The following is a 16,720-nucleotide window of genomic DNA, read 5'->3' as shown; positions in this document are numbered from 1 at the left end:
GCCACTGATGTGCCTGGTGATCTTGCCTTGGAGTGGAATGAGGATTGTGACCTCTGTGATCAAGGTGCATCCCACAAATTCCATGGGAGCAACTGGCCACAAGGGTAAGGCATTGGTGGCCAGTAGGCATCTGTCCAGAGGCCCATGTATCTACTGTGGGAAGAGTGCCAATCTCGGTACCCATGCTTCTCCATGGACCGACACTGTGGACAAGGAGATGGAGAGCAGGAGAAGGATCCTGACTGGATGCTGAAGAGGCTTTGGTTTCTGAGGATAAGGGTGGAGTCATCCCCTGTCAAGGTTCCTTCCCCACTCTGAACTCTAGGGTACAGGTGTGGGGACCTGCATGAAAACCTCCTAAGCTTACTTTTACCAGCTTAGGTTAAAACTTCCCCAAGATACAAACTATTTTACCCTTGGACTTCCACTGCCACCACCAAACTTTATCTGGGTTCCTGAAAAAACGTAGTTTGGACACGTCTTTCCCCCCAAAATCCTCCCAACCCACTTCCTGGGGAAGGTTTGGTAAAAATCCTCACCAATTTGCATAGGTGACCACAGACCCAAACCCTTGGATCTTAGAACAATGAAAAAGCATTCAGTTTTCTTACAAGAAGACTTTTAATAGAAGTAAAAAGAAATCACTTCTGTAAAATCAGGCTGGTAGATTCCTTACAGGGTAATTAGATTCAAACATAGAGAATCCCTCTAGGCAAAACCTTAAGTTACAAAAAAGACACACAGACAGGAATATTCATTCTATTCAGCACAGCTATTTTCTCAGTCATTTAATCATAATCTAACACATACCTAGCTAGATTATTTACTAAGTTCTAAGACTCCATTCCTGTTCTGTCTCCGGCAAAAGCATCACACAGATAGACACAGACCCTTTGTTTTTCTCCCTCCTCCCAGCTTTTGAAAGTATCTTGTCTCCTCATTGGTCATTTTGGTCAGGTGCCAGCGAGGTTACCTTTAGCTTCTTAACCCTTTACAGGTGAGAGGATTTTTCCTCTGGCCAGGAGGGATTTTAAAGGGGTTTACTCTTCCCTTTATATTTATGACATCCCCGAAGGAGCAAACAACTGATCTAACTCATCTGTCATCCAGAGCAAGGAATGGACCAGTGCCAAAAGTGGAAATGGTACCACAGGACTGAACATGCCTCAGTTGTCTCCTGTGCTGGGAGTTGTGTGGGTACCAATGCAGCTGACAGTGTCGAGGTGGAGGGCGGGGAGTGCTGACACAGTAACATAAGGGGCACAAAGTACAGAAGTGCCAAGGAGCTTCCTGCTGCCAAGGAGATCCCTGTTGCCAAGCCTGGCACTGGCCTGACTTCCACAGTCTGCGGCAAGGGAATATCAGGATAGAATACCGACAGACCCGAAGGTTCAGCAGCTGTGCAGGCAGTGCGGCTGTGGATGCCATAGCCCTGGTGAAGTCCTGGACCAATGGAGTGCTTGGGATGAAAAGGCAGAGGAGATCTGCCATTGGCATGGAACCAGTCTGTGCTGGCATCACCTTCATCAGTTCTAGAGTCAATCCCAAACCCCGACATAGTACCCGGGAGCAGCTGGAAAGGCCTGCTCCACCCTGCATACTGGCAACAACTGAACTCTTTCTGGAGGAGGAACAACAGTCTCCAGGAGACCTGGAGTGGTCTTGATTGGCCTTATGAGACCTTTCCCTCAGTGCACTTGATGGAGAGCAGTTTGTTTGCCTCTTAGGAGAGGTGTCTGTGCCAGAGTGTGAGCTGATACCACTCACTGAGGACAAGGGCAATCTCCAATCCTGTCGGCCTTGGTGCTGACACAGGCCCCATTACCGGCTTGAGAAGTTGTTGTTCTAGGCAAAGGTCTCAAGCCACCTGAGCCCATTTTGTGAACGATTTTCAGATATAACACCACTGCTTGACATGAGCCTTGCCTAAGCAGAGCAAGTGTAACCCACACACCTCCTGGGTGTGGTGTTCTGTCCCATCTAGTTGCACCAAAACCACTTAAAGAGAGAGATAAAATGAGTCTGCTCTACAACCTTAGCTAACAGTGAGTTGACTTTTAGCTAATGCAGTAGAGGCTCATGCACTAAGCTCCAGAGGTCCCAGGTTCGATCCAGTCTGCCGACAACCAGGGTCTGTCAGCGTTACACCAGCACATTGGGATTACCCCCTCCCCGCACACGATGGACAATGTTTCAACCCTGGTGATGGCATCACCAGGAAAACACTTAACTCAGCTAACTAAAACGAATACTAAGGGTACTAACTATATACAACTAGAACAACTAAGTCAAAGGATGGGGAACTGTGAGGTTGAGAACCGCACAGAGCTCAGAGACCAGCCATGGGGGGCAAGAAGGAACTGCAGGGAGGTTGAGGTGACACTGCCTCATATAGCCAAGGGATGAGCTGTGGCCACAAGGTGAAAGCACTGCCTCCTACAGGTACTACTAGTCAAAATTCTCCAGCTACAGAGTTAGGTGAAGGGTGTGTGAACAAGAATACTGCCCCTTTTGTGGGCACAAAGTAACATGTCTCAGCCCTTTAGTAACAGAGGCACCCATTGCTGGTGTATGCTACAACATTCTTGGGGGTTCCATAATGGCCTCATTCACTGAAAGAGCTATCTGACTGGGTCCTGTCAGCGGCAGGACAACCAAGGGCTTGTACTGTTCTGCTGCCATCCTGTGCAATAGTTCTTGATATTGCCTCTGGTAGCCAGGCAGGAATGATGAAGATAGGGCAATTGCCTCTTTGGATGAGAAAGATACATGTGTCAGTACCACTGGATTGGCTCACTGTCTTCCTCCTCCATGTACTCCTGTAAGGCTGCCAGTCGTTGTCTCGGAGGAGAAGGATAATGCGACTCTCAGACTGCACAGATCCAGGGTGTCATAAGGATCCCATGGACCCCAGTGAGGTCTATATGAATGGTTGAAGGCTTGTTGGAGGGAGCCCCAAAGCACTGTTGACCAGAAACCTCTTGGAGGGTAACCCTACCTGGACAGAGGAGAGGCAGTCAGTTTGCACCTCCCCTTATGCCCTCAGTCCTGAGAATAACGAGCTCCTGGTGCAGACACAGACCAACCAACCGACACTACTTGCAGGATTTTATGGTCTCAGCTGTGTGGTACACATACGTACCTGTGTGTGGAATACACATAGGGACCACCACTTAAAGAAATAATGTAGGTTGGATTTATAAACTAGGAGATTGTTTCCTAGAAAGCAGTGACTCTGAAAAGGATTTAGGGTAGATCTCAGTGCAATTTTGTAGCTAAAAGGGAGAATGCAATGCTTGGATGGATAAACAAGGGAATGTCATGTAGGAGTAGCAATGTTTTACTACCTCTGTTTATGGTATTAATAAGATCATTACTGGAATACTGCGTCAGTTCTGACATCTACACTTCAAAAAGGATCTTGAAAAATTGGAAAGGGTTCAGAAAACACACAAGAATGACTTGAGATTGGAAACACATGCCTTATAGTGAAAAACTAAGGAAGCTCAATTTATTTGGTTTACCACAGAGAGGTATCTCTGATCTTGATCATGGTGTAACAAGTACTTACATGGGTAAAAGATTTCCGATAGACAGCTCTTTAATCTAGCAGAAAATGACATAAGAGCAAATGGTTGGAGGCTGAAGCTAGACAAATTCAAACTACAAACGTGGAAATTTTTAACAGGGAGAGTAATTAACCATTGGAACAACTTACCTAGGGACATGGTAGATTCTCCATCACTTGCTGTCTTTAAGTCAAGACTGGATATCTTTCTAAAAGATATGCTAAACCTCAACAGAAGTTGTGGATGTGATGCAGAAATTCTTGGCCTAAATTACACAGGAGTTCACACTAGTTTATATCGTTTTCTTCTTGCCTCAAATAAAATAATCAGTATAGTGACTACCACTGCCATCTGGTGCCCCATTTCATACATGTACTAAATCAAACTACATAATTATAAATGGTCCTGAATAAACCAAATATTTTACAGCTATATTGTTTCAGTTCAGTCTGTTTATTATCTAGATGTGTAATTACATGAAAATCCAAACCTTTTATATTAAATAGCTATTTAACTTCATAAGAAAACAATGTACAGTGCAATTTTTCCTATTTCTAATAAATTATACATATTGTATAAACACACAAAAAAGCAGTGTGTGAGCCCAAATGGACTGGTGTGCCTCAGTGTATGTACTTCAGGGGCTAGAATGAAATTTATATGGAGGCAGACATGCACCTTACCTTTAGTTTCTATTTTTCTGATAGCCATTAAATGTGAGGTGGCTGGTACTCTAACCAGATTGAAGTACTTTTTATTATTACACTTATCGTTAATTTTACATTGCTGCAGTTAATATATGTGATTTTTAAAAAGAAAAATAAGCAGTGGAACAAACTGATGTCTGGAATAACTCCACAGATCAATGTGGATCATTAAGTTCTGTACTTAAGTCTTTTTTTTTTTTTTTTTAATTAGAAATGTCACTCACAAAATGTCCACCACTGACCAGCATTCTCCAAGATAATTGAAAAGGGTGCTTTTCCTGAAGTTGCTCATTTTGTTCCCAACTTACCCGAGTTCAGCTAAGACAGAGAGCAAATGTTACTCTCCTAGATAGCGTTGCACTGTATGCTTCAGCCTAAAAAGCTATCTAACTTCCTTGTTGCTGAGTGAGAACAAATAACCCTAACCCCGCACTGCCAGCACTCCTCATTTTGTCATATATTAACCACATGACCACCATTCCATGTGACTCAACTGAAGAACCTGGAGGTCACCTTTGACTCCTTCCCTTCCATTGCCTCAAACACCCAAGGCATGCCTAAATCTTAATTCTTCCTCCAAAACATTCTTAAGTTCCAAAGTTTTCAGTGTAAAATTTTCAAGAGCAGCTAAGTGATTTAGTGAAAATCAGTAAGGCTTACGCACTTTCAAAATGTTAACTTCTGTCTTCATATGTAAAATTTTTCTCAAGGCATTCACCATATCCTATTTTGATTACTGTAACCTGTTCCTCTCAGGCCTCTGACACTCATTGTCCCCCACCAGTCCATACGAAATTCAGCGGCTATGATCTTCTTCCTCGCCTCTATGTCTTCCCCCATTCATTTACCTCTACTGGCTACTTTCCAACTGTTCCAAATTCAAGCTCCTGGTTCTCACTTTCAAGCTCCGTCATATCTCTGGCTTGCCCTATTCAGTGGCTTGTCATATCCTCTCTCCTCTGCTGAAGCTACTAGTCTCCATGCCCTGTTTGTGTGCTTCTGTCACAACTGTCTTTGTGCTTTCTTCCATGTCATTTCTCATGCACTGGATCCCAACTCAGAATTTGCAAGGCCACTACCCTCTCTTCCTACAAATACAGCCTCCCATCCCTCTCTCATCATGATGCTGAAAAGAAACTGGCTAACTAACAATGGCTACAAAGACAGATAATTGGGAACAGCTGACAATCTGAAAAAATCCTTTCATTGTATATTTTCTCTCTCTTCACCACCCACTGTCTATTGCTTGTCATGTAGTGTTTGCTTTTTGGAGCAGGAACTCTCTTCCTATTTGTACAGAAAGCAAATAGCACATTATAGGGGCTGCAGTAAAGCAAATAATAATAGCTTATATCAGGACAATATCACACTGTAAAATGTGACATGGAAACAAAAAAATGCCTGGCAATCACAACCAGCAATGTAATTTCCAGCTTTATGTATAGAAGATTCTTACAGGCACCCATAAAGTCTCTCACTTTGTCAAGCCATACTATTGAAATACAGCCTTCTAACAATGTAAGTTCTAGGTCTAGTACCTAAAGACAAACCTTGCCTCCTCTGTTGATATCATCTGAGGTACACAAACCCTTAGTTTCCACTCCTTGGACAGAACCTTAGACTTTGGCTTGAAGTCAACTGCCTAAGGACTCTGCTTTGGTTGGATCTCAATGTACTGCTGTTCTATCCATATAATTTTTGCCTTAGAATTATTACTTCCTTCATCTCCTTGAACAGGGAAATCTAGAATTACCTCTTATCCAAGACATATGAAGACACTTTCAAAATGAAAATCATATTTCATTATCTTTACTGCAGCCTTAAATCACCACAATATATTGTATTTGCAATGCTCTTTGTATTGCAGCAATTTTATTGCATAAATAAACAAGGGTATATTTTAAAGCTTTTCCACATTCAAGAAACTAAAAACTCTGAAAGCTTTTATAGAAATAAAAATTAACTTTACAAAAAATTAGAGCTTATTTACATTTTTCAATACACAATTACTTTCCATCAAATATGATTGGTCAATGCCTTTCCCTTCTGTAGGGTCCCACTCAATTCTGATATGGAGGTTTGCACTGGCTGCTGCTTCTTCATAGGAGAGGCGATACATTCTTCTGAACTAAAGAGAAAAAATGGCATTATTAGTGTTTATAAACCAATTCTATAATAGATGTAAAAGGGCAGATCCTCAGCTAATGTAAATTGTCCATCAATTTCAACGGAGCTATGGTAATTTACATTAGCTGGAGGGTATGTCTCAAAATTTGTGGAAAAGAAATCACCACAGATTGTTTTGATGTACTGACTGTGACTTTCTGACTGAATAACATGATGAGATGATCATAAGAGTAAAATATAATTTCTAATATTGTCAATGGATTACTTTTATACTTGCCACTGGTCTTGTAGTTATTTTGATAAGAATGGGCGGTGGTAGCAGGGTGATATATTGTTTAGACCTCTCCATTGGCTAGCTACTTAAATTCTGCATTTAGGCAATAATTAAGAGGAGGAAAAGAATAAACAACAAATGAAAATAGTAAAAAAAAAGCAATGTGGCATAGTAATATAGTAGGTTTCAGAGTAGCAGCCGTGTTAGTCTGTATTCGCAAAAAGAAAAGGAGTACTTGTGGCACCTTAGAGACTAACAAATTTATTTGAGCATAAGCTTTCGTGAGCTACAGCTCACTTCATCAGATCCGATGAAGTGAGCTGTAGCTCACGAAAGCTTATGCTCAAATAAATTTATTAGTCTCGATGAAGTGAGCTGTATAGCTCACGAAAACTTATGCTCAAATATATTTGTTAGTCTCTAAGATGCCACAAGTACTCCTTTTCTTTTAGTAATACAGTAAGATCATACTGTTACAGAATACAGTATCAAAAATTTAAATGGTCTCAAAAATGTAACCATAATCTAGTATAAAATGAACATAACTTAATTCTAAGGATTATAATGGCAAATGGAAATGAACAAAAAGTAACTCTCCCTATCATCTTAAAACTGTACACTTACATCATTCGTGGAATGTTTTTGGCTGATAAAATATTCAGCACCCAATCTAAAAGAGATGTATTCACTGGTGGAAAATTGAAAAGCCGGAAGCTTGATTCTTCTTTAGAAAAGCAAGCAAGCACTGATCCTGATTTATGGGACAGATCTAGGTCCTCTCACTGTTTAACACTAATTCCATAGGAGAGGGAGATAAGTAAATCCCTGAGGCTGGAACTTGTTGATCTCAAAACTCCATGCAAAACATGAAAGGGGACTCTAAACAAAACTGCAGATTTCTCTGGCAGTTGTGCTGGACACCTTTCATGAGTAAACTCAGTTGAAAAATTCAGCTTTTGCTTCAGTAGCGTCAAAGAGGAGAAATTGGGTTGTGAGAAAGCAAAACACATATTTAATCAATAAGGAGCAACTCTTGCCATTTTCTTTATGGGTGCAGATGATCCCTTGGCAGTGGAAGTGGCATGGCTTCACTGCAAAAAGGGATTGGTGGGAGGAATATGGGGGCCACTCAACCATTATGCATACGTTTATCAAAGTGGCGCTCCAAGGGGTACCCTTGCATTGTAGTGCAAGCAGGGTATTGATGAGAGAGAGAGAGAGAGAGAGAGTGAGAGAGAGAGTGTGTGTGTGTGTCTGTGTGGATCAGCTGCTTGTCTTTTCTGTCTTCACGTGCTGTCACAGAGCCTATCTCAGACACTTGTTTGAAGCAGCCTACGTAGGAATGCACATATACCCATGTCTGACCCAGCTACCTGGATAGTTTATAGGTAGATGTTAAGTTTTTCTAAGGGACAAGGGAGCTGAAGAGCAGGAAAAGCTGGCTCTCTGCAAGAGCAGCTATGACGATAGCCAGTCACTTCAGAGAGGGGAGCAGAACCTGGTTGGTAAAGACTTTCTGTAGAAAGTAAGTTACAGCACAAGTTCTGTAGGAAGTTGTATTTAAAAAAAAACAAAAAACTCCTCTCCCTGAGGCAGAAATAAACCAATTTTCTGTCTTAGTTTAGTATATGGGAAAATAATGACTGAACTCAGGATAGACATACCTATATAACATTTTTACTGTTTATCTTCTCATTCTTTTGGGAGGAGTGGGACTGTCAGACATCTCAAGTGCTTCTGGTGGAAGTAATGATTCAGTGCCTTTACCTGATGGGGTCATGCCTTTGAGAAGTACAAATAAAAATAGATCAAAAACAGAACCATTTTTCACCCTTTGTTTATGCAATAGTCCATAAAACAGTGGTGCAAATCATTAAAAAAAAAAAGTTCAAAATGGTAAGTTTTGCCATTCAACACAAATATGGCTGCTTCCTTAATGTTAAAATCTGGTTAAAGTGAAGGAAAATAGACAAAAAATAATCACTTATAAACTTTACTTGTAGGTCTCAAAGAATAAACGCTTAGTTTCCATATACATTATAGGAATGTTTGACATCAACTCAACATTTCTTACATTTGGAAAGTGTGTCTTTAGGGAATTATGGTCTTCAAAAAAACCAAACAAACAAGTCAAAAAATGTTTTGCCCTTGTGCGATGGGGTGCACTTGCCCCACACTGGTACTGCAAAGGTTAACTCCACCCTTTGGGCTGAGGAGGCCATGCCCTCTCAGTCGTGCTGGGCATGCTCTGGCTGGAGACCAGGCATAAAAGGGAGCAGCTCAGCTCATTGAGGGCTGACCACTGAGGTGGGAGGACGCATGCTGCAGGCTCCAGCCTGGGAACTGGTGAGGCCCCAGGCAGCGGAAGCCGAAGGCACTGAGACCCAGGCAAAACACCCAAGCTCCTGTGGACATGCAAGGAGTGACAGAGCTGCTGAGAGCCGCATAGGCCCAGGAGCCCAAAGACCTTGGAGACGCCAGGATCACTGCACCAGGGACAGGGTAGCTCAGGGGGAATTAATCATTGTGCCAGGTGATGTCAGCGTGTTTTGGACAGATCCCCCACTGACGAGCACACTTGACACTGCCAAGGCCCTAAACTGGGAACCAGTGGAGCAAGGAGGGCCCGGGTCCCCCTACCTGGCTGCTACTCTTAGGTGGTGACCCAATCCCCTGAAAAGCCACTAGGCCACATAGGCCTGCTGAAGAGGTCAGCCATACTGATTCTGTCCACTGGGCCATGCAGTCATATTGACTCGGGCCCTTAGGCTGCACAGGCCTGCTGAAGAGGGCAGCCCTACTGACTCTGTCCATTGGGCCACGCAGCCCTGAAAGAGAGGGTAGTTATATTGATTTTCGCCCCTGGGCCATGCTATCCTGAGACAAAGGAGGATCACACAGACTCAGCAGCGAGGAAATAACTCTCATCCTGCCCCAAAAGGGGACAGGGTGTGCTTGCCCCACGACAGCTTGCTAAGAAAACACCCTCAGTCCAACTATTTGCTGTGCAGCCATTTCAACAAGCAGCTTTTCCTAACATCGGCAAACAAAAATAAAAATAAAGTTATATAATTCTTATTACTGATATCATACTCTCTTGTTCGCAAGGCATTTTAGAGCATAAAAATATGATTTTCTTTCAAGGTGTCATTTAAAGACACCTTGAAAGAAAATGTACATCAGGATCACTATGCATAACACTGCACTGCAAGTAGTTTTTATATTATTTTTCTTGGAAAAAAATTAGAACCAATTATCAAGAATCTAAATCTCAATTTAAAGTAAAAACTCACTTTGTGAAATGACTTCATAACCTTTTGCCTTTGTGGTTTGGTTTCTCTAGTTTTCTGCAAATGAATACATGTGGATGTACGCTAGTCCATTACCTGTTCTCCCCGCTCAGAGAGACAAGTGGGTGTTAACAACAAGTTAACATAACATACCCAGTTTCTCCTCTATTAGCTTGAGACTTTTCTCTTGTTCAGCAAGCTCCTGTTTTGTCTTTTGCATATCTGGAGTATTAAGGGACTGTAACTGTGAATGAAGATCCTGATTAACACTATGCAGTTTGACCACTGCTGTACGGTATTGCTGAAGAAGATCTAATAGAAGAAAAAGAACAAAAGAACATGGAAAACAGTAAAATAATTAAGCTCCCACTGTGGGTATTATTTTAAACAGTCACTAATAAAAAAGACTGACAGACATAATACAGACAAGGTAAACTTCCCTACAGACATACCAATTGAAATGTATTAAATATTTTTGGATGTTTTTCTACATTTTCAAATATATTGATTTCAATTACAACACAGTATACAAAGTTGACAGTGCTGACTTTATATTATTGTTTTTAATTACAAATATTTGCACTGTAAAATGGCAAACAAAAGAAATAGTATTTTCAATTCACCTTATACAAATACTCTAGTGCAATCTCTTTATCATGTAAGTGCAACTTACAAATGTAGATTTTTTTTGTTACATAACTGCACTCAATAACAAAACAATGCAAAACTTTAGCACCTACAAGTCCACTCAGTCCTACTTCTTGTTCAGCCAATTGCTAAGACAAACAAGTTTGCTTACGTTTATGGGAGATAATGCTGCCCACGTCTTATTTACGTCACCTGAAAATGAGAACAGGAGTTTGCATGGCACTTTTGTAGCCGGCATTACAAAGTATTTACATGTCAGTTATGCTAAACATTCGTATGCCCCTTCATGCTTCGGCCACCATTCCAGAGGACATGCTTCCATGCTGATGATGCTCATTAAAAAAATAATGCATTAATTAAATTTGTGACTGAACTCCTTGGAGGAGAATTGTATGTCTCCTACTCTGTTCTACTCGCATTCTGCCATATATTTCACGTTATAGCAGTCTCGGATGATGGCCCAGCACGTTGTTTGTTTTAAGAACACTTTCACTGCAGATTTGACAAAACACAAAGAAGGTACCCATGTGAGATTTATAAAGATAGCTACCTCACTCGACCCAAGGTTTAAGAATCTGAAGCGCCGTCCAAAATCTGAGAGGGTGTAGAGCATGCTTTCAGAAGTTTTAAAAGAGCAACACTCCGATGCGAAACTATAGAACCCGAACCACCAAAAAAGAAAATCAATCTTCCACTGGTGGCATTTGACTCAGATGATAAAAATGAACATGCTTTGGTCCGCACTGCTTTGGATGGTTATCGAGAAGAACCCGTTATCAGCATGGATACATGTCCTCTGGAATGGTGGTGGAAGCATGAAGGGACATATGAAATCTTGAGTGCATCTGGCACATAAATATCTTGCGCCGCTGGCTATACGAGTGCCATGCGAATGCCTGTTCTCACTTTCAGGTGACATTGTAAACAAGAAGTGGGCAGCATTATCTCCTGCAAATGTAAACAAACTTGTTTGTCTGAGAGATTGGCTGAACAACAAGTAGGCCTAAGGGGACTTGTAGGCTCTAAGGATTTACATTGTTTTATTTTTGAATGTAGTTATTTTTTGTACGTTTTTGTACATAACTCATTTGTAAGTTCAACTTTCATGATGAAGAGATTGCACTACAGTACTTGTATTAAGTGAATTGAAAAATACTATTTATATTTTTTATAATATTTGCACTGTAAAAATAAAAGAAAGTGAACACTGTACAATTTGTATTCAGTGTTGTAATTGAAATCACTATATCTGAAAATGTAAAAACATACAAAAGTATTTAAATAAATAGTATTCTATTATTGTTTAACAATGCGATTAATCACAATTAATTTTTTTAATCGCTTAACAGCCCTAGTTTAAAGTATCACTCTACTCTGAAAAATGACTTGGAAAGATAGCACTTCCTTATCTAACAGATCCGCTACTCTTGTGTATTCTGAGTCATATTTTACTGAAAATTAGTGTGTTCTACTTCTTTATTATTTACTCCATTAGAACGATGAAGCTGAAGCTAGTGAGGCTTGCTCTACATTTAAAAGTTAGGCTGACATAGCTATGGCATGCAACGGTGTGAAAAATTCACACACCTTAGAACTGCAACTATGCTGATGTAACCCTCAGCATAGTCACAGCATCTGATCTAGAGGCATGAAGCAGAGCAAAATTGTTGGAAAAAGAATGTACAGAGGTCCAGGTTGCAGCTCTGCAGATTTCAGTAACTGGAACATCTTTGAGTAATGCACAGAAGTAGACTGTGACATTGTAGAATGAGCTATCAGTTTAGAAGGAAGAAGAATGTCAGCCAAGTCGTAACATGCAATAATACACCCTGGCTGAGATCCATCTTCAAAGTCTCTGGGTAGAGACAGCAGATCTGTCTGCAACTGAAAAAAGGTCTAGGATACTTTATGAATGGTTTGGTTCTGCCCAGATAGAAGGCTAATGTCCTTCTTACATCCACGGTATGGAAAGCATCTTCATGTCTAGTCTGATGTGTTTTGGGGGGAAAAAACTGGGAGATGAAAGGTCTGATTAACATGGAATCCAGCAGACACCTTAGGTAGAAACTTTGGATGTGGTTGTAATGATAGCTTTTACTTGAAAAACATTGGAAAAGGCAGGTTGGAGAACTGGGGCTTTGATGGCACTCTCATGCAAAAATTCTTGCACTTCGTTAGCAGCAGTTGCAAAGAGATCTACCTATGGAAATCCCCAAGGTAAGAATATATTGCTGAGGACTCATGAATCCAGCTCACATTCATAATTTTAGGAAAAGTGCCTGCTGAGATCATCATCGGTCATGATATTTTGAAGACCTTGAAGAAGCCTAGCTGACTATCTGGTTGGCTATGCACCAATTCCAGACTTTTATCGCTTTGGCACAGAGTGAGTGTGAACGTGCCCCTCCCTGATGATTTATATAAAATACGCAGGCCATGTTGTCTGTCATGATCTTGACTGAAATGGCTCTGGTCAGAGGAAGGAAGTAAAGGCAAGCATTTTTGATTGCTCTCAACTCCAGAAGATTGATGTCAAAAAGCTGCTGTTGTGATAACTGTTTGCCCTGGACTGAGTGAGGCACTAGATGTGCCCCTGTATCCCAAAAAGGAAGCATCTGATATTATCACAATGGTAAGGGAATCATGAATAAACAGGACTCATGCACAGACCTCTGAAGGGTCTTTCCACTGACTGCAGAACCCAGATGGGTACAGACACTTGCTTGTCCAGACTGTGCTTCTTCAGCATACAGATTGTCCCATGCCATCCACGAAGTAATCAAAGATGTAACCTGTGTGTTTTGGGTTACACAGATGCAAACTGCCATGTGTCCTGTGATGGGATGGACTCCCCACACTAGCTCTGCTAAAGCTGAATTAGGCCAGGCGAGCCCAATCAGCTTAATCAGGCTGCAAGCAGGGGAGATTCAAGCTGGTGGCAGCTAATTAAGGACCGGCTCACCTGTGCAGGAACAGGCAGGGCCTGTATAAAGCCAGGAAGCTGGCTCCAGAGAGGGGGGCTGCAGGGAAGTAGGCTGCACTCACTCCCTAAGTGGAGCAAGCTGGAGGCTGGCAAACCCAGAGAGGGGGAAAGCCAGATATATAGGAAGAAGTCCAGGGAAACAGCAGCCAGAGGTAGGATTGTACAGGGACTGTGGCTGCTTGTTATAGGGTCCCTGGTTTAGAATTCAGTGTAGAGGGCAGGCCTGAGTTCTCCTAGCAGCCACTGGGAAGTGGCAAGGGTGTTGGCGGTGCCATCCAGACAACAGGTCTGGAAAGACTTTGAATTCCCTGGAGTGGGAGGTCTTTAGTGGCCTGGCAGGAGGGCCAAGCCACAGAGAGGAAGCTGCAGACCCAGGAGTGAGTGGGGAAGCAGAGCGAGATAAGATGGGAGAAGACAACACCGGAGAAAGAGTGCAAGCTGGCAGAGCTAATCCCCAGAAAAACCAGCATGAGGCACTGCTCATGTTGAGAAGACCCCTCTGACATGCCCCAATAGTTGAAGACAATGCTTTACTGAGGTTTGAGGGCTGAGCTGAATCTTTGAGTTGAGATTCTTTAGGGCAGGGGTAGTCAATAGGCGGACCGCAGGTCAATTTCGGACCGCCAAATGCTTTTGAATGGACCATGAAATCTTTTTATTTATTATATTATTGTTTTTAATTATTATTTTCTCTGGAGTATGGATCTTAACAAAAAATGATGGACTACTCCTGCTTCAGGGTGAGAAATGTGTCTGTAGATAGGTAAGCCCTGCCTGTCACTGCATCCAGAGAAGGCCCTATGAAATCTATCTTTTGTAGTAATGGTTGTTGTTGAGTTTGAAGTGAAGAAACCTTTTGTGAGAGGGGTGAATTGCAACAGGAAAATATGTGTTTTGAAGGCCAAGGATCGCAAACCAATCCCTGGAATATAGGGAGGGAATCATAGTGACAAGGGTCACCATCATGAATATATGCTGTTTCACATAGTTTTGCAGACATCTGAGATTTAATTCTGGTCTCCATAATCCATTATTTGGGGGAACCAGAAAGTACTTGGAATAAAACCCCTTTCCCCTGTGCTGAGCTGGGACGGCTTCTATAGCTCCTAAATGTAGAAGAGAACAGATCTCTTGTCTCAGCAACTGATTGTGAAAAGGGTCACTGAAGGGATGGATGTGAAATGGATGGGACAACTGGATATGAAAACCGCCAACATCCATTTGTTGGATGTTATGCTTTCCCCCATTCAGTTCAAAATTTTTTTTACTCCCGATGACATCTAGTCTTTAAATAAGCACTCGTCATTAAGTTTAGTGTTTTTGGTGGTTACAATGACTGGGATACCTAAGGAGACTGCTTTTATGACTTCTGGTTAGCCAGCGTGGTGAGACAGAAATTTACTTTTGTTGCTGGTTGGGTATTCCTTACTCAAGAATAACCACCAGTTTTGGGGTATGTCTGCCCTATTTCCCAGCAGTTTGTCCTGAATTTGGTATTCTCAGTTGTGACCTACTGAGGCACAGTGATAGTGGCATAGTCGAGCAGGGAGAAATGCACAGCTTGTTGTTCTGAGTAAGATTTACACTTCATACACTCTTTTCAGAGTAACAGCTGTGTTAGTCTGTATTCGTAAAAAGAAAAAAAGAAAAGGAGTACTTGTGGCACCTTAGAGACTAACCAGTTTATTTGAGCATGAGCTTTCGTGAGCTACAGCTCACTTCATCGGATGCACTGGTGGAGATTTTAAGTGAAAGTTAAGTGTAGTGGGTCAAGAAGTCAAGAGATGAGATAAGTTAAGGAGGTTAACATCTTGTTATTTTCTGTTTACTTATTTTGGGCAAGGGAAGTAGGGACAGAAAAGCAGAAAATGAGCGTCAGAAACTTTTATGAAATTGGAGCTGTGCAGATTGCAGGCAGAAGAAAAAGAAAAGAAACATAAAAGACATATGGAATTAGAACGGCTGGAAATTGAGGAGCAGAGGCAAGCAGCTGCACACCAAAGAATTTTGGAACTGAAACAGATAGAGGCTGATAAAGAATTTGAGACCCACAAACCAAGCTGGGAACTTAGCTTGAAACAAAGGGTTCCTGCCATATGGAGAGACTACCTAAGGTGGGGAGTGACATCATGATTTGTCTTTACTCTGCCCACAACTCAACACCTGAAAGAAGCTCTGAAAGACAAATGTCTTGGAACAGCGGAGGCGAACCCAGGCTGCACAGCAATTACAGTCTGTGCCTTAAGAATCTGCAAGCCTGCTTGTATTATCAGTCAGGGTGAGAAATTGCTAATTTGCATCCTATCTATCTAGTACATTAGGCTTAGTTTGCATTTTTGTTTATTTGCTAGATAATGTGCTTGCTATTACTTAATCTATCTTTCTGTAGCTAATAAACTTGTTTTATTTTAACCAGTGTGTCTTTAAGTGAAGTTTCTGGGAAAATCTCATCTTGGTTAACACAGGCTTGTTGTGCATATCTTTCCCATATTGACGGCAAAGTGAACTATATTAATGAGCTTGCATTGTACAGATCCTTGCACAGTGCAAGATGGTATAATACTGGGTTTATACTCCAGCAAGGGTGCAAAGTTGGGGAGCTGGAAAATTGGCTGTTGTCTTCTGTCTGTCCTTGAGTGGCTTAGGTAAAGCACTCAGGTAACTCCGTTGGGTGTGTGGTACTACTTGCTGTTATGTAGGATGATAAGAGGGCCTGGAGAGGCCAGGAGAGCTGGCTGTATTTCAAGGAATCCCTGTTGAGGTTACAGGGACAAACCATCCCGATGAGTCGAAAGAATAGTAAATATGGCAGGCGACCAGCTTGGCTTAATGGTGAAATCCTAGCGGATCTTAAACATAAAAAAGAAGCTTACAAGAAGTGGAAGGTTGGACATATGACCAGGGAAGAGTATAAAAATATTGCTCGGGCATGTAGGAAAGATATCAGGAGGGCCAAATCGCACCTGGAGCTGCAGCTAGCAAGAGATGTCAAGAGTAACAAGAAGGGTTTCTTCAGGTATGTTGGCAACAAGAAGAAAGCCAAGGAAAGTGTGGGCCCCTTACTGAATGAGGGAGGCAACCTAGTGACAGAGGATGTGGAAAAAGCTAATGTACTCAATGCT

General features: G+C 41.8%; 1 protein-coding gene across 2 annotated transcripts in view; it reads right to left on the bottom strand.

Moving 5' to 3' along the window:
- Positions 1-3,581: 3,581 nt before the first annotated feature.
- The window catches only part of SMCHD1 (structural maintenance of chromosomes flexible hinge domain containing 1), a 170,381-nt gene continuing 157,242 nt past the window's right edge, over positions 3,582-16,720 (bottom strand). For both annotated transcript variants that reach the window (XM_074944544.1, XM_074944545.1), the window contains 3 exons: positions 10,121-10,279; positions 8,342-8,459; positions 3,582-6,404 (listed from right to left, as the gene is read on the bottom strand). In XM_074944544.1, coding sequence (XP_074800645.1) covers positions 8,362-8,459; positions 10,121-10,279 — 257 coding nt within the window. In that variant the 3' untranslated portion in view covers positions 3,582-6,404; positions 8,342-8,361. The remainder of the gene's footprint in view (positions 6,405-8,341; positions 8,460-10,120; positions 10,280-16,720) is intronic.

This window comes from Natator depressus, chromosome 2, assembly GCF_965152275.1.
Source record: "Natator depressus isolate rNatDep1 chromosome 2, rNatDep2.hap1, whole genome shotgun sequence".
Lineage (NCBI taxonomy): Eukaryota > Metazoa > Chordata > Testudines > Cheloniidae > Natator > Natator depressus.
Note: the sequence above shows the minus strand (reverse complement) of the source record. Positions and strands in the feature narration are given on the sequence as shown.